General features: G+C 37.4%; 1 protein-coding gene across 3 annotated transcripts in view; it reads right to left on the bottom strand.

The window, feature by feature from the left end:
* The window catches only part of LOC111923691 (solute carrier family 12 member 7), a 62,332-nt gene extending 39,363 nt beyond the window's left edge, over nt 1–22,969 (bottom strand). For 2 of the 3 annotated variants that reach the window (XM_086844047.1, XM_086844031.1), the window contains exons 1-6: nt 22,682–22,966; nt 10,009–10,103; nt 7,791–7,913; nt 5,190–5,336; nt 4,416–4,470; nt 1,979–2,109 (exon numbers count right to left, since the gene is read on the bottom strand). In XM_086844047.1, coding sequence (XP_086700173.1) covers nt 1,979–2,109; nt 4,416–4,470; nt 5,190–5,336; nt 7,791–7,913; nt 10,009–10,103; nt 22,682–22,805 — 675 coding nt within the window. In that variant the 5' untranslated portion in view covers nt 22,806–22,966. Of the gene's footprint in view, nt 1–1,978; nt 2,110–4,415; nt 4,471–5,189; nt 5,337–7,790; nt 7,914–10,008; nt 10,104–22,681 lie in introns of all 3 variants that reach the window. The other variant, XR_015274543.1, reaches the window with a different exon arrangement.
* Between the last annotated feature and the right edge of the window lie 3,421 nt (nt 22,970–26,390).

Raw genomic sequence — 26,390 nt, 5'->3', positions numbered from 1 at the left:
GAATAGGAATTTTGCTCCATCTTCTTCTCCCACATTAGAACTTCCACTTCTCAGATTCATGCGTCTGCCAATTGGGAAAAAGGGCTAAGGAATTTGGGGGGGAAAGGAAGTAGCACACAACAAAAATAAAAGAAAAAAAATCCCAAACCATAAACTAGACTTCCATTGATTGAAACAAAATATGAAATATCAAACAAAAATATAATAAACAAAAAATGCTTTCAGTATTATAGACCCTATATTACACTGCATAAAATTTTAATCTAAAGCTGCAACAGCACAATTAAATATTAGTGTGAAAAGGCTTAGTCACATGCTAAAACAGACATTTCAAACTACCGCAATTTCAAACAGGATTCTCTTACAAATCTCTCTCTCTTAAATTTTGGTGTGTTCTACCTGAAAAGAAGTTAGAAACTTTATAGCACTTAAACTGATAAGTGTATGTGAGAAGACAAAGTGACCTATAGTTCTGAGACATTGGTGTACTACGCTACATAACAGTATCTATATTCCTTATTTTAGCACCCCTAAAAAAAACTCCTCTTTGCTGAGCTACTAGCACTTGAATATGAGGGCTTGAGGGACTCTAGGCTAAAATTACTATTTTTCAATAATGTAATTTCTAAAGGCAAGAAGAAACTTTGAACAAGAGTCTACCATGATACATTCATAAGCAAAATCCAAAAATAGACATAGATAATTATTTACCAGAATTTTCTTAGATTAAATTTAAGTTTAGTAAATTAATATTTACTAGAATGCTATAAGAGATGAAAACTGTCATATCATCATGGAAGAAAGCAAACTAAAAAACTATTACAAATAGAATATATATTGTTCGAAAACCCTACACTGTGATGTTGCAGAATTTTCAGTCTGTATGGAGGTACTCCAGAAGATTTTCTTCTGGATTTTGTTGCCCTGCTGTTCACAGCCTTTGCCAGGAAAACCAAAGGCAGATAACTGATTTCTGTTTCTCTAAATAATCCATGCCCCAGGGGAGACAAAAAAAAAAAAACAAACAAAAAAAAAAAAAAACCAGCAAGCAGTACTCATGCCTTGTGGCTCTGTCAGGGGTCTATTCTGAGGTCTTTGTCAGATACCACTGGCAGCATTTTACTTCACATTCTGTAGCTGAACCCCATACATTTTTACTAGCAACACAAACTCAGCACAACTTTCTAAGAGGGAGAACAGTGCACCAAACTACCAATCCACAATTCAACATGTGCTCATATATGAGCTCATATGAGCACATGTGCTCATAACAAGCTCATACGGCTTGTTATCTGATATAGATCAGATAACAAGCCAGATCAGATCACACAAGCAAGCATTAGTGAAGACTGTCTCCAATTTAGATGAAAAAAAGCCTGGACTTGATGACATGAATCTAGTGAGTAATAAGAAAGATTTCTGAAGCATCTCCTCTCATATCTTCAGTTTCTGATATGATGACCAATTATTGGCTCCTCATGGATGAAGCAAAGCCAAGCAAGACTGGCCACTCCCATAAAGGCAGTCTTCCACAGCATCTTTGCAAATATATGAAAATTCAAAGCCAGTAGTTTGGAAATAAGGAAGTGGGATAGATTATTATTGCCTCATCAGAGATAATGCCCTTCATACTCTTCACAATTTTCATTGGGTAGCAGTTGAGTTACCCTGGTAACACCTGCCTGATCTAGGCTTGCAGACTAACATTTGGAAAGAGAAGATTTCTGCTTGGTTACTACATTAAGTAGAATAAATATACATCAAATAGCATTTAATTTATTTTTGTGTTACTGATAAGAATTTAACTTCCTCAAATAGTCACAAGTAGGATAAAAATAAATATCAACATTCTGAAAATGTAGTAGCAAAACATTAACGATCACCAAACTAGAATACATTTTAGATCATTAAGAACATTCATCAGCAATATCCCAAAACAGCCTTAATACATTTAATCTTAATAGAAACTAGTACTTACCAATAAAATCTCAATGGTACCAAGAATGTACATTGCCCCTGCAAAGGTTGTCCCCAAGTAGAAACAAAGTCCTACTGCTCCACCAAACTCTGGCCCTAAAGATCTTGAAATCATGTAGTAAGAGCCGCCAGCTGTGAATTTAACAGAGAGGAAAAAAAAAAAAAAAAAAAAAAAAAAAAAGACAACACAAAACACCTCCAGGCCTTCAGATTAAAGATGGCAGTAGAGAACAAAAATTTGAATCATTCAATTAACATAATCAAGATAACCGCTGCATGTGTCTCCACTGACATGCTTATGCCAAGACTCTAATCAGTGTCTGTACCATCTAGGCAGTTAGAACGTACATTTCAAGCGTAATATCCCCATGCACACTTTCTGTGGAACGGAAAGTGAAGAGCAAAGTAAGACAAGGAAAAATTTCACAAGCTAAACAGAAGTAAATTAGGAAAGGATATACAGGTATAAATAGATGTGAATGAGTTCTTAGCTTCTAACCTTAAGCTGTTCCCCATCAAACAATAAACTTCAAAAATAATTGCTTTATGAGACAAGGACGAAACAGAATATTTTCTACTGATTCTTTCTATTTTCTGTATATGAAACCATTGCCACTTTCACTACAGGTCACATTTTTTTAGTACTCTTCAAAGGTGTTGTGTAGGGATTGCTTTTTCTTGTCCACTTATATACTACTCACTTTGACCCTGAGTTCTTCAGTTCTTCTGGCTTACTTCCCATATGTAATGTATCATCTTTCTTTAAGTCATAAACTACACCACCACCCTATTTCCATTGCTCTATTTGCCTTTTAATGAGGCTCTACATTTCAAGCACTTCATCTCTTTCTTTCAGAACATCTACGAACTCCCTCAAGGCAAACTCTTCTCTCTGATTTCCACTCCATCTACTCCTAACTTCATGATATTTGTCCCGTTTGTAAGAAGCAGGAGTCAGAGAAAGGATGTGTGTAATTTTACGTAACATATATCCAAGTGTGGAGTCTGAAGCTGTTTTTTATAGAATTATTAAGGCTGGAAAAGACCTCTGAGATCATTAAGTCCTATCATTAACCTAACACTACAAGGTCCACCACTACACCCTGTCCCTAAGCACCACACCTACTTGTTTTTTGAACATGTCCAAGGGTGGTGGTTCCACCATTCACCTGGGCAGCCTGTTCCACTGTTTCAGTGTTTTCAATATGAATGAATGAGAAACTAACAAAGATATTATGATGTATCACCAATCTTTTTAATGATATAAATATATAATATTTATAAATATAATGCTCTTGAGCATAATGGCAAAAGAAAGGATCCTGCTGCTCAGGTATCCTTCAATCCTAGATTCTTATCTGTGCTTTCTGCCTTCTCCGTATATTCCAGGACAAGCATAATTTCTCTAAGAAACTGGCATCAACAACAAAAAAGTGAAAATTAAGACCTGTCTTGTGTAAGAACTGCAGGCTTTAAAGCCTGTTACAGATATTAAACAAAATTTTAACAATTAACTTTAAAAATATGAGGGGGAAAAGAGCAGAACATTTTAATTATCTGTGCACTTACTTGAATAACTCCATTTTATTTATATTTTATATATTTTTACTTTTAAAATTATTAAAATTTTATTTTAATTATATTTATTATAAAGCACAAATACTTTAAAGTTGTCTATTGTATTTTTATTTCATATATGGTACTGCATCCATGAAATACAATTATTCTACATCCTACACAAATTCTAGCTTTTACTTTTGCCCAGCAACTTCAGTTTAAGTTCATTAGGTAAACTGTCCAGAGTTCATACAAAAGCCTGAACACCAGAACTACCAAGTATTTTGCTGAGAAACTGAAAAGGGCAAGAGCTTCAAGAGCTAACTGATTTTGCAGCTAAAAAAAAAAATCCTCTTACTTCATGAAGCCAAATCAATTTATCAATCAATCCTGAAAATTTAGAGAGATGGGAAGAACCTAGAGCATTTATATAGAAAAATATTTCTGCCATGAGACAAGCTACTATTGCAGAAAACAAGATAACTAACTCCAGTGTTTATATGGAATGTAGGCAAATTCAGGCCAGAAAAAAGTAGTAGCCTTATTTGTAAAGAAATTTACTTTGTGCGAAGTCCAGTCTCCACTAATTCAAATTATAACATCCTACCTTTGATTAAAACAGCCATTAAAATGATTGATGGAAAAGATATACTGCAGATTTTAATTCCCAGAAGATCCAGTTAAAGACTGCATCTCACAGTAAAAAGTTATTTATAAAATCAATTAAAAGAAATTATCAAATTATCAAATCAATTAAAAGAAAATATGCACTTCACACAACAGTATTACTTCTGATATTTGAGAACTATAAGAATTTCTTATCCCAGATTTAAACTTCCATCATTCAGAAATTTGCCATGTAAGATAAAATTCTTCATTACCTGGAACTACACCATTTGTTGCTATAGCACTCATTGAAATTGCAGTTAGCATAGTCTGTGGAAAGATGAAATAGAAGAAATTTAAAACACCAGAGTTTTGGAGGGTTTTTTTGAAAGACTGAGCAAAACAGTAATCAAATGGAACTAGTATTTTATTCTTTTTTTAACCCAGATGTTTAATTTGAGATATTCATGCAACTCAAGTACTCAATTTTTTCAGCAGAAGATTTAGTTAACCTAGATATTTGGCACAGTCTTTAAAAAAGAAATGGGAAAATACAGACCATTGAATACACTTAAAATAGTATGTTCATGAGTCAAATTAAAAAGTAGCAAAACCTAACTGTAACATTGGTATGACAACAGCTAGTAGTGGTCTCACATTCTAAAAAATTACTTTATAGATGATGTGGTTTGATTTGTAGTTTATTATTCAGTTTGTTCTGAAGTTGTAAAAGGCAGAACACTTTAGATCTCAAAGAAAATAATGAAAGATTGCCTAAGGCAAATTTAAGAAAAATCATACGATACTTCAAACAAAAGTTTACTTTGATCAACCCAAAAGAATGTCCATGCAGGTTAGACTGACACAAGACACTCACTTAATACATAAACACATAACCTATTTCTCTCTATTCAACCACATACAATTTAACCAATGTGATTATATATGGGGTTTTTTCCCTAATACACATATATTAGAAGGTATCAGTACTCTTCCCACAGAGTATTTGGCCAAGAGTTTAGAAAAGAAGTAAAATAAGGTTAACTTACACAAGCACAACACATGAAGACAATGATGAAAGACTCAAGAACTCCAGCTGTTCCTACAATCCATGTTAAACGCAGGAAAAGGATGACTCCTAAGATATTTTGCAAACAGGGAAGATACACGCCAATAAAAGTGCCCATTTGTGGACCCTGGAAACAAAGTGAGAACATCAATTCCTTTGCATTAAAAAATTTTAATCCACAAGCACTTTATTCAACAAACACTTATCACAAATGCTCCATCAACAAATTCCAAGTGAACCTGAATGGTAGCTTCAGAGTGTCCAGTTCTGCAAATATTCACATGTTGTTTATGAAAAAAAAAATCCTGAGAGAAAACTATTTGTGATAGAAAACTCCCTTGTTCCACAGGAATGAGGATGAAACTTTGACAGGGATAGGAAGGCACTTTATCTGTTGATTATAACACTTTACAAATTTTTTATGAAATACCAGTTACAGGCTAAAGTTAAAAGTTAAAGGTCAAAGATGAATTACTCCCATAATCAAAATATCATTTATATTCTGCAAAAAGTTGGTCACAAATTGCACAGAGCTGGCACAAAAAAAAAATTATTCAATAGTATTTTCAGTTTTTAAAAAGGCAGACAAGGTATTAAGACAAAGCAAAAAGCAATACAGAGCTGCCTACAATTTCTTTTTTCAAAAACTGTAAAGCCTACCACAACATAGTATATGTATCCTATTTATTTGCTAGTGATCATCATAGGTCAAGACACACACAAAAGCATTCAGGCTTCATCACTAAAGTTTCAGTCTTCTACACTTACGAAGAGAATTCAGGCTAGTTAGAATCAACAGTTATACACAGTAGCTTTCCAGTTACACAAGATGGTCTTAAATCACAACTTGGGCTGTGAAAAATGGCAGTTGATTTAAATAAATAAGCAAGCATTGATACTTTGGAAGTTATCAAAATAATTAAGAAAATACTAAATTTCCAAGTACTTATAAGGAACCATAGAATGCCATTTAGACTATTTTTATTTTTTTTAGCATTTGGGCAATATTCATGTGCAGCATCAACACTACTGTCTCAATCACCCCAGTGAAAATGCTGCTCTGACAGGCATAGCATTAACTATCACAATTTCAGAAATGAAATTAAGACACATCCATAAAAACCGTGCTATCAGGCCACCACATGGTGCACAAACAAGACCAAGTTCAAGTGAGGACACGATGTTCATTTGGCTCATCTGCTCCAGAGGGACTAATACGGTGCTGCATTGACAAAAACCTCTACACATCTACACAGCAGCTGAATGGACAACAGGGTTCACACCAAGGAACATGTGAGAAGATCAGAAGATCAGTGTTACTTTTCTCACATCTGAAGTTTATCTTCAGATGAGATGAAACAAATATAGATCAGGCACAATTAGACAAACAGAAGGAAAGCACACTCATAAACAAATGCAGGATAAGCAAAAATCTAAGCAAACAGCTGGACTTTATTCCTGACCCTTGCCCATTGTCCTGGTACCAACTTCCAGTTCAAAATCTCCCTTCCAAGTCAAACAAGCTTTCCTTCTAAGCTTATTTTCAAACATATTTCCATTTCTGTCTTTTCTGCATTGTGCTCATTTCCCTTTTACTCATTCTCATGTGCTTCTCTTCTTTTCCTCATAGCTCAGCATATAAATTCAGTAGCAGCACCCCTTCTCCTACACAAAGACAGGTGACTCCTAGCACTGTCCCTTCCCAGCATCTACCTTAATTTTCTTAGTTTCAGTCACCATGCATCTTAACATCCCTCCTTTGCCTGTAAGTTCTTATACTGTCAGGTCATATACTTTGATCCGAGCTTTCTCCTTCCAAAACAGCCCCTACTCACAGAGGGATGAATCCACTGCAGACTCCAGCTGTTGCACACATTCCACTTCTACAGACACAATGATACACACTTTGGGTATACAGTAGACAGACAACCCTTGATGAATTCAGTTCACTTCTAGCAAGTGTGTTTAGCAATGTGTCAAACAGAGCATATGCCTTCCCCTCCCACAAGTATAGCACTTTTAATGTTTGAAACAAAGTGTTTTCTTGGAATGCATCCATTAAATTTTAAAAATACTTACTGAAACACACAAAACCAAGACAGCTACTCAAAAAAATTACTACCATGTTAAGAGATGCAAATATGCTTATAGATTTAAAAGACTGACCTGTTTCATCTCAAATTTACCTCACTATAACTATTTAAAAACCTAGGCAGTTAAAATATATTAATAAAACTGCAAAAAGTCCTACTGTATGCTCACTAGAGGTAGGTAACAGGTACTGATGCTTGCACAAGCTCACAAAGAAGAAGAAAAGAAAGAAAGAAGAAATTTGGTATACTCCATGTTTCAGATCCTAGTTTTACACATTTTACCTAGGGGTTTTACAGCAAAGTCTTGCTAAAATATGCTAACAAGAACATCAAATTGACAAAAGTCCTGCTGCAAATGCTTCAGTCCTAAACATGGTATAACAAATCTTACTCTCATTTTTAAGTGTCCACAATATTCTCTTACCAGGTTGAAAAATGCACCTCTTATAGCTAGCTTTGTCTTGATAAATTATTTGGAATCTAAATACCTTGACTTCCTTTCGTTTGCTGTCTTCATCTGCTTCATGTTCCACCACTCCTTGAGTCAGATTAGTGTAGTTTGCTAGTTTATTCAGAAGAGATGACACCATGGGGTTACTATCCATTTCTTCCTGTTGGATTTTGAAGAATACTGCATTTATTAAATAATTTTTTTTTAAAGTCATCATTTTATGATACTACTTCAATCACATACTCAACAGGTCAGCCCTGATTCAGCCAAATAAAAAAATTAGCTTGACAAAATACCAATCAGCTTTCAACCAGCAAGAAAGTTTTATTCTTTCTAGAAGTTTAACTCTACATGGCTATGTTGCACCATTTCTTTCATATTTTTACACTATTTTACAATATACAGCTTGAATATAAGAGAAACCTAGAGAAAGACCACAGTAATTTAAAATAATCTATTTTTATCACAACACAGTCTTTAATGGATTGTACTGGTAGGATTGAGTCATTAGGGTGTTTTCCAGCATCTTGCTTGTGTTCAGAGAGTGACTTCAAGTGATTTCTCAAGCACTGAAATATTTAAGTATCTCTCTGAAGTCTACTGCTGCAGGCTTACATATTCTCTCTTACACCAGGTATATTACTCCCAAAATGTTAAATTGTTGAAAATACCCACACATATGCATATCACATAAAATTGCACACATGTAATACCACCTGACACAAAAGTCAGCCCATCTGTCTTTAGACAATTATCTGCTACAAAACAAAACATGCTAAAACAAGTAATAAAATCGAGAAGAATATACAACACAAGAATTCCAAGAAAAATGGATCCAAGAGAATTCAATTAAATACAAAAAATTGAACACTGGGAATAAGACAAGAGATTGAGATGACAAAGTCAAGAAGTAAAGTATCTCTGCCTTAGAGATTAGGTAATGATAAGGTCATAATACTCAAACTTCTTTTACCAGTTTATACAACTTTAACATCTGAAAACATGAGAAAAACAAGATTGCAGGAAACTTACTCTGAAACATACATAGTCTCAAACAAGATTCACCACACCACCACCAGTGGTGATGAAGTCACTAGAAGGCTTTCAGTGGGATACTGCTAACAACGTCTATAATTTGAGATATGTAAAAGTCAGGGGTTTATATCAGCTGATGTAATGTAAGCTATGATTCAAAATAACAAATCTGGGACAAAAAGCAGCTATGGCCAAATTATCATCACTGAGGAATAGACCAACTAATTTGAACCACAAAGTTTTGGAAATGGTATTATGGAATAGAGCTTGAAGGAGAGAAATTCAATGACAGATCTTTAATTCCATTGTTCCTGTCAAAAATATTAAGATATTGCATACAAGACAAAAAGACAATTAATGATCAACATTTCTTTGATCTTTAACACAATTTTCTCTAAAACATTGAAAAATAGTAAATATATATTATTTGAGTCTTTCACAGAGTGAGATGAAAGACCATGTTCTTTGTGCAAAGATACTTGAAAAGAAGAGAGAAATGTAAGAGAACAACAAGAAAACATTGAGAAGAACGCAACAGCAAGGTGGCTAAACAATGTTGGAAGCACCTAGTTTTTGTTAACAGCAAGTATCAGACCAAGACCAGTGGATGCTGCTAGAGCAGAGCAACTAAGGTTTTTATTAGAAATACTACTTAGTTGCAGAAGTTGCCCTTTAAAATACTAAATTAATATACTTTTTTCACTAATCGATTGTAATCATTCAGTTGATTAAAAAGGTATGAAACATCCATTATAAAGTAGATGTTCACATTAGAAACTGCTGTGGTGTGCTCTACACTGTAGTTGTAAAACTAAGCCCTGGCTTGTAAGTTTGTTTTATAGCTTTGCTGCTTTACGAAAAGTCTGTAATTCTCCTGTTGAACAAATTATGTTGCTAATCCTTTTAAAACTGAATACCACTTTCTTAAAACAAATAGATTTAACTTCCAGCAGCTTTCTCTAACAATATCTAGATCCTAGACAAAAAAAATTAAATTTGTGAATACTTATTTCGTATCTTCACATTAGTGCACACCAGTATTTACTGTTCTTGCCTATGTATCATTCAAATCCACTGGAATTGAATGTTAGCAGAAAGAAAACTATGAAGAAGTTATTAAAACTCAATTTTCCCCCTCACTACATTTTAAGACAGAAAGAAAACAGGTGTTTGTTCATCTCCATTAAAGGTAAAATATGCTTTTGGAGTATTTAACTTACCTCAAAGAGAGCCATATTCTTTCCTTCATATGTGTTTCCTCTGCCCAATTCTGCATTGTTAATAAATGGACTATTTTCCCTGGCAATCCCATCCCCTGGTGGAAAAGTAACACAGTTAAAAACAAGAGGGGAAAAAAAAGGAGAGAGAAAAAAAAAAAAAGAGGGAAAAAACTATATACATTATACCATACAAGGAATAGTCAGAAGACTCTGGTTTGAGAGCTGGTTCTAATTACACCACAGGTGGCTGCAAACCCAGTTTTCATCTCAGACATGCAGATGTTAAACATTTAAGGAAATTTAGTTTAACAGTCTAATTTTTATATAGTAGTCCATCTCTTAACTATTATTCTTTAACACACACATACTGATTTCTCCCCTACTCTTTCTAGTTTCTCTAAAAACACTTGATAATTGCACTTCACATACAAATTTTGATTGGGTACAGAATAAAATAACTCCCCAGCCAACTTTTTTATTACTTTACTGACTCCCTCAAAAAATCTCCAGAAGTTGAGGCAGGAATCTATGAAATACAATGCAAAAGGAAGTATTTTGTAAAGGCTGTGGAAACCCTTCCATGACAAGCTATATTTCATCTATTCCTTACTGAAATATAAACTGTATTAACCTGTAGCTCTACTGACCTGCTCTGGCACACCTCTCAAAATATATAGCATTACTTTCACTGCCTTTCAGCCCACGAACTACAAAAACTATTACATGCTGATACTGTCACAACATTGGCATTTCCAAATAATCTCAAGTCTTTGCCTGTGCCACTTTGCCTGACTGCCCTTTTGCCCTTATATTCACAGATTACAGCAACAGCACCTATACAGTCTCTTCACTACAGAATTACAGAACAGCTGGAGAACAAGTTGTGCTCTTTTCCCCTGTCTCCTCCCTCTGCTCCCTACAGGACACTAATCCCCACATGAAATCCCAGAAGAAAGCTCTGGCAACCATGTAAACTAGTCTCAGCACAACATATTATCTTGGTTGTAAACCAGACAGAAATAGATCTAAGTCCCTCCAACATAAGAGGGACTGTGGATTTCCCACCATTAATTCCCTATCACTCTCCACAGCATCACTATACTTGTTGGTATCATCACAGAGAAACCACATACTCTCCTAAGAGACACGGAAGATAACACCTGTCCTAAAAATTAGGGCTCTAAAATTAGTTCCTTACTCCAGAGAAGAAATGGTGATGATTTCACACATCCAATATATCTCCTTCTATCCATACCCTCCAACTTTCATTTTTCTGTTTCTCTACAGTTTATATTTGGTCTCCCACTACTTCAAGTCCTACAGCCTGGTTAGGTGCCCCTCCTTCCAACAAAGGTTAATGCAAGGCCAGCAGAAGGAGCACTGTGAACACAAAAGAATCTCCCTCATGAACTAACACCTTGAGATGTTCCACAGTATATGAAACCCGCACAAGATTATCTGAGAAACTGACATTTATCCTTTAATGGGCTCTGCTATACTTAAAGAAAGGTTCAATTAGCTTTTTCACAGACAACAAAAAGCAACTCTGTCCTGAAACAAATACATCCTGATTCCTCTTATCATTTTGCTAAAGCATATGAGCACTAGGACTTCTTGCTTAAGAACTTGCATTTTCTTTCCAAGATTTTTGGAACATTGTTTTTCTTTTAGCTCCATTCTTGAAATCATCCCATTGTTTCTGCTGACGTTTTTATAAACCATTCATTAAAAGGTACATTCCAAGTTCAAATAAAAATAAGGTTGCTTGATTTCAGTCTTGCTGAGACCACACTTCTATTGACTTTCTCACCAACTGACATCTGGTACCTGTAATTATTAACTAAATGCTAGTACACCTCTCAGGGCACTTCCAATCCCTTCACAAAGGATTACTCTTTGAAAAGTGAGCTGGGAAATTTCAATTATTGTTTTGCGTTCATGTAGTGTATAACATAACTGGAGTTACTCCTTCAGTGGGTATCATTAGACACCAAAAGAGTAGCAAAAAAAAAAAATAATGTGAATCAGTATTCATAATCCTGATGTTAAAGATTACAGTTTTGTCTAACCAGTTCTGGACATAAAAATCACTATCTCAGCACTACACAGTAAGCATTTTAAACTGTAGGTAGGAGGATCGTGAAGCTGTCCTTTATATGCTTGTATTTCTAAACAGAGTTACTTGGCTTTGCTCCAATAGGAAAAAGCTCAGAGCACAGTATCTCTAATAAGCATGTCTTATTAAATGCACCTAGCAGGCTTCAAACAGAAAAATGCAGACCTTGGGATCTGAAGAACAGGAAACCTTTTTCAGTGCTTACAACCAATATTCTGCCTATTTCAAAGCTTTCTAATGACAGGCTTCAAAATAGTCTGGTAGTGACAGACTGCAATAAAGTCCGGGTTCTCTAATACAGCTCTCTTCTTGTATTTGTGTATGCTTGGCATGGCATTTTGATAGGTAATGCTGATCATGTCAAATATTATTTTAGCTTCACTTGAAAGAGAATCAATGCTGAAAAAGTGACCACAAAAGCAAACTGACAAGTACTTTGTCATCTGAATTTTGCTGACTACTTCCACAATTATCTTAAAATCATTAGAACCATAGAATCATAAAAGCATTAAGGTTTTGGAAAAGAGCCCTAAGATCAGGTCCAAGCTTTGAACACTACCATGCCAACTTAACATAGCACTAAGTGCAACATCCAGTCATTTCTTGAACACCCCCAGGGTGGTGGCTCTACCACCTCCATGGGCAGTCCATTCCAATGTTTAACCACCTTTTCAGTAAAAAAAATTCTTCCTCATGTCCAGCCTGAGCCTCCGCTGGTGCAGCTTGAGTCCATCTCCTTTAGCTGTACTGCCAGTTGCCTGGGAGAGGAGGCCAACCCCCACCTTGCTACAAATCCTTCCAGGTAGTTAGAGAGAGTGGTAAGGTACCCCCAGAGCCTCCTTTTCTTCAGGCTGAATTATCTCAGCTCCCTCAGCCACTTCTCATCAGACTTGTGCTTGAGACCCTTCACCAGCTTCACTGCCCTTCTCTGGACACGCTTTGCAACTCAATGTCTTTCTTGAAGAGTGGGTCCCAAAACTGGACACAGAACTCAAGGTGTAGCCTTAACAGTGACAAGTACAAGGCAACAATCGCTTCCCTGATCCTGCTGGCCACACTATTTACAATAAAGGCCAGGATGCCATTGGCCTACTTGTCCAACTGGGCACACTGCTGGCTCATATTCAACCAGCTGTTGACCTGCACTCTGAGGTCCTATTTTGATGAGCCACTTTCAAGTCACTCTTCTCCCAGCTCGCAGAGCTGCATGGGATTGTTGTGCATGACCTGTGCTTTGCCTCATTGAACCTCATACCTGTACCACAGTGGCCAACCTCCAGTTTTCTGGAATCTCCCCAGTTTATCATGACTAACAATAATGATACAGGACAGCTTGACAAGCTCTTCTGCCAGCTCCCCCACTACACTCTGGTGGGTCCATCCAGCCCCATACACTTGTGAGTGTCTAAGTGGCTCAATGGATCACTGGCTACTTTTTCTAGATTATAGGGGGTCAGTTCTGCTCCCCATCTCTCTCTACCAGCTCCAGGGACTGGTTGCCCTGAGGGTAACTAATCTTTCTGTTGAAAACTAAGGCAAAGAAGGCACCTCAGATTTCCTCATCTTCTGTTACAATGTTACCCTTCATATCCAATAAAGGATAGATTTTTCCCTGGTCCTCTTTTTGTTGTTAAAGTATTTATAAAAACACCTATAAACACTTCCATCACTGCTGTGAACAAAATCACCTTTATTTGAAACTTAAAAAATCACCTTTTGAAGTATGCTTATTTAACATGTATAGATATACAGTCTGCCCTATTAACATGTAAGTTAATTTGATTTGTATTACATTATTCAGTAGAAAGAACTCAGAATCTCAACACACAAACAACATCTATGGTGAAATTAACCAAACAAACAATCTCAATCTTTAGCTCGTCCTTTCTTCAAAACAAGATTCAATAGAAAATAAATGATTCATTAGAAAACTAGAACTAAATAAAGACAGGATTAACACTTTTCAAAAATGCTGTAAATCTTGCCCCTCATGCATCAAGTGGACAGCAGAAAAAGCTATTTCAGTTAACTCCATTAGGTAACATGGAACACAACAGGAATAAATACTTCATTTCACTACTAAGTCTCAAGCCATCTGTGGTTTATCTTAACCCTATCCCACTGAATTCTATGAGGAAGCCTTAAGATAGTCAAATCAAAGATTTGGTTGGAAAAAGAGCCATTGAGCCCAATCACTCACCTAACTGCCAAATTCACCACTAAACAAGGTCCCTAAGCACCACACCTACACATATTTTAAACACCACCAGGGATGGTGACTCAGCCACTTCCTTGGGCAGCCCATTCCAATGCTTGACAAGCAAATCACCTTCTCCTTAGGTTTCTTTGAAATTGTGTCTGTTCAAACTCTTCTCAAGTGTGAGCTGAGTGAAACATAAAATAAAAATTATTATTTCCAACGTAGTTTCAGACATGTCGTTAAGCTGCATTTCATCTGAAATCCAGTTTCTGCAACAAAAGTGCTCCAAAAATCTATTCTTCCTGTTGCTTGATTTCTGAAAAGTAACTCAGCTTATGAGGGTTTACAGGCAAAAATATTAAATCCAGACTACTATTTCATTTTGGACCACAGAAAGACAAAGCAGAATAAAAAAAAAAATCTTCTTTGGGTTTGTTTATGGTATGTTTCATCTGTCTTCTGACATACATAAAAAATTTGCCTGTTGATTTCATACTCCATGCCACCCAACATAAGTCATCAAAGCCTAAGTTTTAAAAAATACGTTTCTACCCCCATACCTACTTTAAAAATTATTATTAAAATTTTTAATCTGATACAGAATGTTCATATATACTGCTGGACAAGTAGACAAACTAAAGCCATAACTAACCTTTCCTAAAAGCCAGTGTGGTATTTGCTGTGTTGATGGGACATGCAAAAAGCCCCACTCTTAATTTCTACAGATACTTAAGCACTGTATGTGGATGAGTAGCTACATCCGCACGGGAATTAGCTACACCAACATTTTTTTTTGTAAACAAAACATAAACAAGCAAGAAGAGAAGGTAAGAGATGTGTCTCAAGGTAATATTCAGTGTATTGATGCAGATCATCACAATGTGGACTCCCACACACTCCAGACCCCAAATGCCAATGCAGTGTAACCCACACAAATTATCACAAACTCTCCCAGAGCTGTGCCAACCTTAAATTTTCTGACAATGTCATCAGATGATTTCTTACTAACACTTCCACACACCAAACAAAACTTAGGCAAAAATTTTTGCGTGTCACAAATCAGTGTTGGTCACAGAGGCAAAAGACAGCACGGTGTCCAAATTCATATTCTTCGGAAGTTTCAGAGTAGTGATCCTCACAAACATCAACAGGTAGATTATTTTTAAGGTATGTTAACAATTAAAAATTCCTAAGCTCATCCAAACCGGCCTAAAACAGACCCCAACAGTATAGCTTAAACTTGCAGATGCCACCTTCACCAAAGAGGTGGCCCTCTTATTCAGGGGTTGATGAACCACCAGAAGTCCCTTCAAACCCTAACAATTCTGCAATTCCCTTCTCATGCTTATTACTCACCCATCTGCATCCCCATATCATACTGCTCCTCACAGGAATTGAACTATTAATTATAAATGCATATGCTGTCACCAGAGACAATCAGTGCAGGAATGAGCAATTACTGGAAGAGAAACAACTTCCTTAGCATTCATGACAATTGCACTAAACTCCCCCCTCTGCTTCCTTCACCACCCCTGAATCACAAGTAGTAGAGTATGAAAAAAACATGTTATATCTGTCTTGTTATAGAGAAAGTGTCAGAGAAAAGTTAGAGGTAGACAAGGAATCAATCATTCAAGTGATCCTAAATTTGCACTATGATGCCTGTTCAAGAGCTTAAGACAAAAATATTTGACTGTCTAATCTGATTTTCCATCTTTCTGCAGGCTGCAGAATTTCATTGGAGCATTAAGCTCTATAATCTTGAAAAAATCATATTGGAAAGTAATCAGTATATCTCTTGATGTTTTCAGAATTGAAATAAGAAAAAAAACCCTATTAATTTATGTAAAGATAAAGGTTTTTTTAATGCTGAAAAAATCTCAAATTATTCCATATTTCTATTTAAATTTGGCTTTTTCAAACTTCCAGCTATAACATCCTAGTAACTGCTTCCAAATTTAACCACTCACAGTATTTTCTCTCAATGAAGGTAACTATACTTATTCAAATCATCTCAACCTATCTCTTGAAAAACCAAAAAAGTTAAGCTCCTACAACATTTTTCTAACTTTTAAATTATTTTTGTGGAAACATCCTGTGCAGGTTTTAAGTAATAAAAAACAAAAAAAATTCAAACTTTAAAAATCAAATACAGCCTTCTAACACCAGTGTCAGTCAGTGCTATTTACAGAAGTATAATCGTCACCTCTCTACTCCAAGGATCAGGCTAGCCCTCTTTACTACAGCATTAACCAAGCTGATGATATTCTATTCCAGTCTGACCCCTAAATCCTTTCCAGATTCACTGCTTCCTCACTGTCCCACACTATGTCTGCCATCATTATTCATATCCAATTAATGCTCCTATTTACTTTTGTACTCAAACACGTTTTGTCCAAAATAGCAAGCAGCTTTTTCTCCTGACATGCTCTAAGAGTTTAACATCTATCTGAAAAATAAAAGTAGATTGCTTTCATAAGGCAAAAGAATGCAGGTGTTGTTCAAAGGAGTGAGAATTATACAAACCTTTGAATCACATGACCACAAATAAGATAGCCCAGCTATGATAATTTACAACTGTTCTCCAAACAAGCACATGTGTAAAACTAGGAAAGCTTTGATTCCCACAAGAAGTTGCTAATTTTACATGCTGTTATCTAAAGCAGAACTGTTAGGACAGAAAAGTCCGAACTCTCCATAGTTTGTAAAAGGCAACTCTTAATCGCAGCCCATGTACCCTGAGGTAGGTTCTAGCTAGCCACATACAGGTGAAACACAACAGTTTTAAATAAAAACAATGGTAACATTTTCATTTAGATAGTTTTTGGTCACATTAAGAAAAAAAACACTGTAAACTGAGAATATGAAAATGAGATCCTGTTTGCACGAGGGACAGCAAACATTCAATGTTAGTGTAACAAAACTTTTTAAGGTAAAAATACATAAAGTTTAAAGTCAATAAAACTGATGTATACGAGCGTCACATCCAAGAAAGCTGCCTGTGGCAAACCTGTAATTCTATCTTCTCTATCATATTTACTTTTTTAGCATACCTGTATGCTCAAGTTTTTGACTGGCAGGCAGCTAAAAAGAAGTCATAAAATCTTTCAAATTAAATGACTTAACACTTCTAATCTAAATCCATATATTGAAGCACTCCTTAGAGCTCTAAAATATAGTCAAGGTTTTAAGAGCCACCTTAGATTTCTAAAATACAGTCAGGGTTTTTAAAAGCCACTACCTTTCTATAATGCAAATTATTAAAACGGCATCAATAAACTTCTAATAAACACAACTTAAAGTAAACACATCTTACATCAATTTTCGTGCCACATTGACTTAAGAATTCAGTGCAACCTAACTCAAAGCTTCTTGTTCTTGTAGTTATTGGGGTTTTTTTAGTAATTAAATATCTAAATATATTTACTACATCACAAATTTCTTGCAGTATTTCTATTAATGATTAGCACAATTTATGTATTATCTTGAGATGCAGAACAAAGTGTATTTAAGCCCCTTGTAAATAAACCTATTTACATAATGGATGATTCTAATATTATATCCATCACCTATGTTATCAACATTGCTAAATATTAAATTTACCTTACTTAGGCTACTATTATAATCAAGCACAACTTACTTCTAATGAAACACTACAAAAGCTCTTTATAAATTCTTTAAAATACGGATGGAAGTACAGGAACCTCCCGTTTCAGTAAGAAATAGATATTAGAAATATGTTATTGTCTTTTAAAGAGACTCACTTGGATTTGGCCCGTTTTCTTCATAATCTTGTTCACTCATGATTAAGGAAAATTAAGTCAGTCTCCTCTGCTGATTCTTCAGGTATCAAGAACTGAAACAGGAAACTGACAGTTCCTTCCTCCCAGCTTAGTGTAAGACCTCAAATCCTGTTTCTTACTAGCACTGATTAATCCTGAAACAAGTCATTAAGGCTTCAAGCAGCATGAAGCATGCACATGGCACAAACTACATGACAGTCACAGAACTCTCTAAAGAGAATTAAGCTGAAGGATTTTCATCAGAAATAAACACCCTGCTTAGTGAAATGGGAAGGATCAAGTCACTGAAACATCCCACATCTTCATCTAATAATAAGTACTTTTAAAGTTTCATTTCTATCAAATAAATTCACTCTAAAATATCTCCATTAAACAGATCAGTAGAGATTAGCAACAAGTAGTATTAACCTATTCCAAAGGCCTACCTACTATCAAAAAACCCTCTTTTATGCACCAAGTACATATAAGCAGACCTTAAGCAAGTCAGTTTTCAAATATTGATTTTATGTAGAAATAGCTGGCATTTATTCTACTTAAGATGTAGCAGATAAACACTTTAGAATATAATTCTAGTAATTTTGTCAACTCTTTTTAAAAACAAATATTTTTTAATTATAAAGAGGTTTTTTTTAAGATTGGCAGCAGAATTTGTTCATTCTCTTTCAAATTAAATATGTCACTGCTTTCTAGATTATGCATTAATGTATTACATATTCTATACCAGCCTTAAACAACTTTGTACAAAATGCTTCAATTCTGTTAAGGGGATGTTAGTGATAGGAACAGGCTAGTTCCTAGGGTCAAATCTTTGAATAACATCCAAAATCTACTTTTCTCTGGACATAGCATCTATGTCACAAGCATGGTCAGGCGTGGAAAGGCTGTAAAGGTTGTAGGGTTGACCAGACTAGACTTTTCAGTGAGATTAACCTATCCTCCTCCACTACACACACACACACCTCTGTCGACTATTCCCTGGTTTTCCAATAAATAACATTTTGCAGAAATTCACAGCATCCATGCTTCATTATTTATATGATTACTTGTTCATAGATGATCAGGTTTGTCATTGCTATTTGTTGTACTTGAGGGTCAATTTCAAAAGGTTTTGCAGGAGTTATTTCTCACATTAGTTTCTAAAATAAGAAACTGCTGTGGCAAGGAAAATAATACTATGGGGTGCTAAAAATACCAGCTATGCCTTAAAACACCTGATACACAGAGCTGCTAAAGAACAGAAAGCTGATCAACTTTACAGAATTTTGACAGGTCTATCTAGACAGTCACTACAAAGATGTGTGAAGAAAAACAAAATACCCAACACAAATCAAACCCAGAATTTCTTACGAAACTTCTTACTGCCTACAGACTCATATTTCCTTCAGCCATTAATATCTCCTGACTACCCTTTATTTGTAGCATATTATAAACACATTAAAAGACACAGGCCCATCTGCTTCCTGCTACTTTGTGAATATTTGAGTCAGCAGGCTGCACCCTTAACTGTGTTGTTCAGTTGAAGTATTGGTTTCCATTCTGCCTCTTCTGAAGGACTATTGTGATTAGTGCTACAGCCCAGACCCATAGTCATTCATAAATGTCTTCCCCTCCTTCACACACATCAAAGTATTATATAGTCAGAAAACACAAAGCTATGGAATTTCAGATTATTATGCAGGAATGCAGGTCATAGAGTAAGAACATCCCAGGTTACTCCTTTACACACACAGATGATTATCAGGTAAGAATGTGTGAAACGGGATAAATGCACAAAATTGCTAATATGAATCAAAACTGCTTTACTGTTGATTTAATGACTAGATAGTATACAGCTGATTCCCTCAAAAAAATTAGCATTAAGTTTGATGGGACAGGTTTGTCAGGTTTTTGTGTGTTTGGTAGGTTGGGGTTTTTTTTAAAAAAAGGTACTAGTGCAGTCAAGGAAAAACTACTTGATTTTTAAGACAGATAATTCAATCAAAATTGACAACATGCTAGATTTCTAAACAACGGAACAAAATAACATGCTGAGCTATACAGGTTAAGGGTAAGTCAAATGGGAAGCTCCCATTCTCATCTTTTTTATTTTCATCTCTGCTCTCAGCTTGACCCACCTCTCACCTTGACACAACCCTAGCCATTCTCAGTTTTTGCAGCACTCACCTCAACAACATGGGAAGCATGATTTTTACCTCTGCAGCAGTTTAGTTTACTCACAGTTTAACATGCTGAACCAGGCCAGTGAGGTCTGGCCTGATGGTCAAGTGCCGGGAAAAGGAAGCAAACACAATGACACAGAGGACAACAAGGAAAGAAATAATTTACTTCTTAGCCTTTTTCTCAAGGCTGGAGCAGCGAGAAGGGCAAGGAGTCTTTCTCTGAGCAGCAGGCTTTTAGATGGCTAAATTACAACAGCTTTTAGCTGTACAAACATTTCAGAATTCTTTAGTTTTCAGAAGAATAACTCAAGAACAATTATTTGATTACACAGCATTAAATTAACAATTCCATACAATACCCAAAGCAACAATAAGTAGTACACCTTTCACTCCCCAAAACTCTCTGTCAGAGGGTAGCATTTAGTCTCCTCATGAAGTCAGAGCTCTTCGCCTAAAATTTACGTACAAATCAATGCCTTCCCTTTTCAGTGTTTTCCTCTCTACTTCCAATTTTACAGACACACAGGAACAGTCATGTATAAATTCATCCACTTCACTGATATGGATCCATAACAGTATTTAAATAAACCTCGCAACTGTAACGACTATTCCCCAAAACACCACTTAATCACATCAAGAATTATTATTTTTTTTTTTAATCTCTGGCCTTTAGGATTGTGATAAACCTCTATGAAAGTAGCAGTTCCACTCTTCCTCTCACCTCCCCAAGATTTAAAAACGTCCCAAGCCTTTCAGATGCTTTATATACATATTGCCTAACAAATCCTGTCCAACTATGCCCATACGTATATTCAGTATTTTGAGATGCCATCTGAGCAAGCACCATACACCAAGCCTCTCCGGCTAGCTCTCCTACCAAAAGAAGATTTGTCCAGATTAATGCTGTACTGCTAGTCATCCATCTAATACAAGAAACAAACCGTTGAAACAGCTTATATTGTTTTGTTTTTTCTATCGAATTTAGTTTGGAAAAAGACGAGGCTGTTATTAGAACACTCAGGCATCTTTTGAAAATACCGAGAGAAAAGCAACTATATGTAGTATGTATCTTTTATGGGTAAGTAAGGTTTTAAGAGTAGAAAACTTGGGAAAAAAATAACCCAACTTTGTCAGCTTGGTGTTTTACTAAATTAGCTTCCTAAAAGAATGTAAATATATTAATATATAATGTAAATATATTAAGTTTGTCAAATGCCTGTTTTAATCTCTTTACATTCGCATCCAACATCATAGGGAATTAGCCTTATTTATCTGTCATCTGTACCACAAAAACAAGATGCCTCTTACAAACCCCCATCCTATTCACCTGTAATCTTCTAACAAAGATGATCCCCCCATCCACGCCTTTACGGAAGTATCGGTTGTAACAGAGCGTCCGAAATAAGGCGCACGATGTGAACTAGCTCTCGTAGCGCTAGCAGTGATTCACACACCATGCTTGGTATTGCTGCTGCAACACGCTTCGGGTAAAGGAAGTGCTAAGAGCCACAAGAATTACTGCTTTCCCAGCAGTGCCTTGTCATCCAAGTGAGAAATCACTCATTTCCCCAGCAACGCTGGTTGAGAAATACGAGTGTCCCTGCAGCAGGGGCTGTCCTGAGCAGACCCTCACTCACGATGCCCGAGCTCCACCTCCGCCTTGATTCTACTCCCCCAGGAGGCTTCAGGAGCCAGGCCTAGCAAGAAGCAAGGCTCCGAACGCGACGGCATCTCGTAGCAAACACCTACTTAACCCTAGATAATGTATCTGATGCAAAAGCACATGGCTGGACAAACACCTGGAGCAAGGCAGGTAAAACTGTGCGCCTCCCCACCCTCTGAATCTTTCCTCCTAGCCCTCTCTCTAGTGAGCTCCAACAGCAGTTAGCTTTTAAGAGAGCCTAGTGGTTGGGCTTGACGATCGGATCTTACAGGACTCTTCCAACCTAAAGGATCGGTTCCAGGGATTTTTCCCGTCTGTTAAGCCGCCGTGGGCGGCGCTGCTCCCGCCCGCTCCCGGCGGCAGGCGGGAGGCGGACTGACCGCCCCGCACTGCCCCGGGCAGGCGCCGCGCCCGACCGCGGGCTGCTCCGCTCCCCGGCTGGAGCCGCCCATGAGTACTTCCTCCTTTCGGCCAGCGGCGCTGACTAATGGAAACAAAGAGAAACAAGCTCTCAGCCACCCCAGGCGCCAGACTTTAGCCCTTTCCCGAAGCGCACTTCTCCACCTGGACAGGTAGCCCCGGCATCGCTCGCTGCAGACGGGCGATGCGGCCCCTCCACGGTGGCCGGGGGCTCTCCGCCGGCCCGCCACATGCGGCAGAGCCGCTCCTCCGCACGCAGGGAGCCGACGCTCTCCTCACGCGTTGACCCCACGCGTTTCCCCACTCTCTCACCAGTGCCCCGGTCCCTCTCGTCGCCTTCATCCTCCTCCTCCTCATCCTCCTCTCGCCGCTGCCCATCCCGCTGCCGCTCCTCGCCCTGCGCCTCCACCGGCACCACCGTGAAGCTCGTCGGCATGGTGCAGCCGGCCCCAGACCCGCTGGCGCCTCCTCCCAGGGCAGCGGGCAGGGAGAGCCGGGCGCTGCCGCCTCCCTCACGTGAGAGCCATTTCCTCACGCAGCGGGGGGGCGGCCGGCACCGCGCCACCGCCCCCTCAGCGCCCGCCTGACGGCGCCCAGGCCGCGCCTGGGACACGGGCCCCGGGGCACCGGCCCTGGGCTGTCCCCTCCTCCCCAAACCTCGCCGTGCAGTTATCCTTGCAGCGCTAGGACCACCGCGCTGCTGCTCCTCTGAGCCCACCGGGCAGAAACTGCCTTCCAATGGAAACCAGAGCCAGGCTGCAGGACTTTAATCCTCTGGATCGCTGAAGGGGTGACAGCATCCAGAAGGCCCAAGCAGGAGATTTATGATCAACTTTTGGACAAGTGGAGAAAGTCCACTCTGTGTCTTTGGGCTACCAGGACATAAAGATGACTCCCAGAAATCTGCTTTCCTACATAGCAGCTGTGGTTTGCAGTGGATGGGTGAAGGTCCTGGGATTCAGGCTGGAGTCAGCATTTGAACTCTGACCTGCAGTGAAGCAGATTCAAAGAGTCAGTGGATCAGCAGTGTATCAAATTAAATATTAAAGATGTAGCACTAGTGATGAGATACAGCTCTTGGTTACCTCCGACTTCCATCTCAAGGGAGGTTGTAGCATCTCCACTCCAAACGCAGAGAAAACAGGTTTACGAGCCAAGGGCATTTTTTCTTGTTGTCTGTTCTTATACCTTCCCAGCAAAGTGCTAGAATAAATCAGAAAGACTATTCATGTCAGTCTATATCTGTGTCTTTTGGAAGAGGACTCTGGTGGTTTTATGGGTCCCATACCTCATTGGGATGGAAGATGTCTGTGTAACACTACAATCTATCCCACAGCACATAGGCCTTCAGAGAAGGGGGTAGGCAAAGTGGTTCTGGCCATCAAAAGTAGTAGTGAGGTGGCAAATGTGGAGATGGTCGGGCAGCAAGAAAAGGACACAGAGAGGCATGGTAACATTTTGATGTTTGGTAATGAGCTTCCTATTCAAACCATGGTGTCACTACTGTAATGAGAATAGCGGCTGCCTGAAAAAGTTTCTTCATCCTCCCTCAGCCTTTTTCCAAGGTTAAGAAAGCAACTGTAATGATTTCATTGCTAATGATAGCAGATTTCCAATATTAATGTTACCTGCAGAGGTAAGGATGTTTTGGGCATTTTGTTATGGTATAGACTACTATGAAAATTAATACCATGAAGGAATCAGATACGATGATAAGCTAGAATAGTAAATGTCATTTTGAAACCTATAGACAAAATAGTAATTTCTTCTTCCAAACAAGGACTGATTTTTGTCCAGGGCAGAGCTAATTGTTTCACAGTGTCTGTGAGGAAGTGGAGCCTGGAGCTATGTGTACCTGTCTAGGTTGTGATTCTATCCCTTCACTGTCATCACCAGGTGCAGAATTAAGGGATTCTTGCTTTTGAGGAGAAGGAGTGCTTGACAGCTGGAGTGTCTGTTCACAATTGGTTTTCATTGTCCCAGGTTCCTGAACATATTTGCATGTAAATCACTCTTTCTTTGTACATTTTTTTATTAGTATTGTTCCTGTTACTCTTCATTTTCTTATCTCCTTGCTGCTTCCAGTAAACATGTAATCTCTGCCTTTTGTATCTTCCACAGAAGAGGGAGGGGAGCAGCTTGTGGTTTTCTTTTTAGTGGAACTACTAAATTGGGAATACCATTCCTAAGCCATGACAACAGCATGCAGTGTATTAGGTATGGGATCATGTGTGAGCATCAAGAAGAAAATTTTCAATAGCTGATCATATTTAAAGGAACATCCATCTGGTGCCTTGAGAAGTCTATTGAAAGAAACTCATGTACAAGAAAGATGAAAACTGTATCATACTGCATGCACAAAAGGTGCATGTGGAGAAATTAGGACTGAAGCCTTCTTCATTTTACTCCAATCTGATACATTTATTTTTTTGTTTAATATAGCTAAAAGTCAAAGAAAGAGTTTTGGGCCAAACCACTTTTTAATGATCGGAGGCAGAACTTCCTCTTCTCAGTCAGAAAACTCTCTTCTGTTTCTTGTCATAACCATGGAGAACCATCTCATGAAAAATAGGCACAGTTCAGTCTTAAAGGTCTCTTCCAACCTAAAGGATTGATTCTACATATTTTCTCCCTCTCATAAACTGCCATGGAGCAGTGGAGCAAATATGATAAATTCTTATGGGCTTGTGGGTTGTCCCCCATTACAGGGACATCCAGTAATGCAAGGGCTGTGGATTTTGAACATGTTTAAAAGTTACTGCACAATGACAAAGTTTGACTGGGAAGACTAACTCACTTCTTACATTTATTTGTCACTTCCTTTGAAATAGCATGAGATAAGTACTGTTGTGATGTATGTTAAAGTATGTCTAACAACAGACTACTCTGATGGTACACTTCTTGGCATATGAAATAAAAAAGAGCAAAGTAGAATAAGATTAAGACGTTATATCTGTGTCTAAAAAGAACAATGATGAAATCATAATATTGCATGAGTGTTTTGTTAAAAAAATAAAATGGGAAAACCTTTCTGTTTGTTTCTGTTTGTGACATTCTCTAAAAACACAGAGCTCTACACCATCACCATTTCTCTGTTTGGAAAGATAGGAATGCAGCAGGACAGCACCAATTCAAACAGAAATATCCAGATGGACCTTTAGAAGTCATTCCTTTTTTAACAAAGATGGATTTTGAGAAATATTCTACAATTCTACCCCCAAAAAATAAACTAAAAACTGGAACACATTAAGATCTCTATAGTAAACTACCTTATATATCAAGATTAGTAAAAGGATAAAATTAATGTTAACAATAAGGTTGTGATTTAAAACAAGACATCCGTCTAAGGAAGTTAATCATGTCATTAAGACACCAATACCTTAAAAACTTGTACTATATTTGACGTCATCAAGATATTAGTAGTAAATCACTAGAAAGAAAGAAATATATCTATACATTCATATATATATATATATATATTTATTGTCACAGAAAAAGGTAAAGTCAGAAATACCAAAGAAGGAAGGAAGAATGCTTAACAGTCTATGTGAGTGAAAAAAATCACTAATATTACACAGTTTCTAGTCACCAGGACTAATGCAGTTTAGGCATGTGATACTGAAAATAAACTAGCCATTGAGTTCTTAGGCTCAGGAATGTTGCATTTTTAGAAATGTCAAAATCTTTAGAAATCTTGAAAAATAGGGAAAATTCCAAGAGAGGGAATGACTGTCCTTGTCAATATAGAGTGATCAATACTTAAAAAGAAGAAAAAGAGTGGCTCAGGAAAGTAGAGCTAAGTGGCTTAATGGTAATTTTGTTTTGAGGAAAGATGATCATGATCCATATATTTTGGGGCACAAGATAATGTGTCTGAACAGTAAGTGTTACAGTCCACATGAAAAATAGCCAAGGCATTTGATTTAATTCCAACAGAAAGTGGGTTGGAAATTTCTATGGAATTAACTGTATATACTTCCCATGTATTTCAAAATTGGTTTCTGAAAGATCTCAAGCTGTT

The sequence above is a fragment of the Cyanistes caeruleus genome, chromosome 1 (assembly GCF_971803275.1).
Source record: "Cyanistes caeruleus chromosome 1, bCyaCae1.hap1.1, whole genome shotgun sequence".
Taxonomy (NCBI): domain Eukaryota; kingdom Metazoa; phylum Chordata; class Aves; order Passeriformes; family Paridae; genus Cyanistes; species Cyanistes caeruleus.
This window is presented reverse-complemented; position numbering and strand designations above follow the sequence as displayed.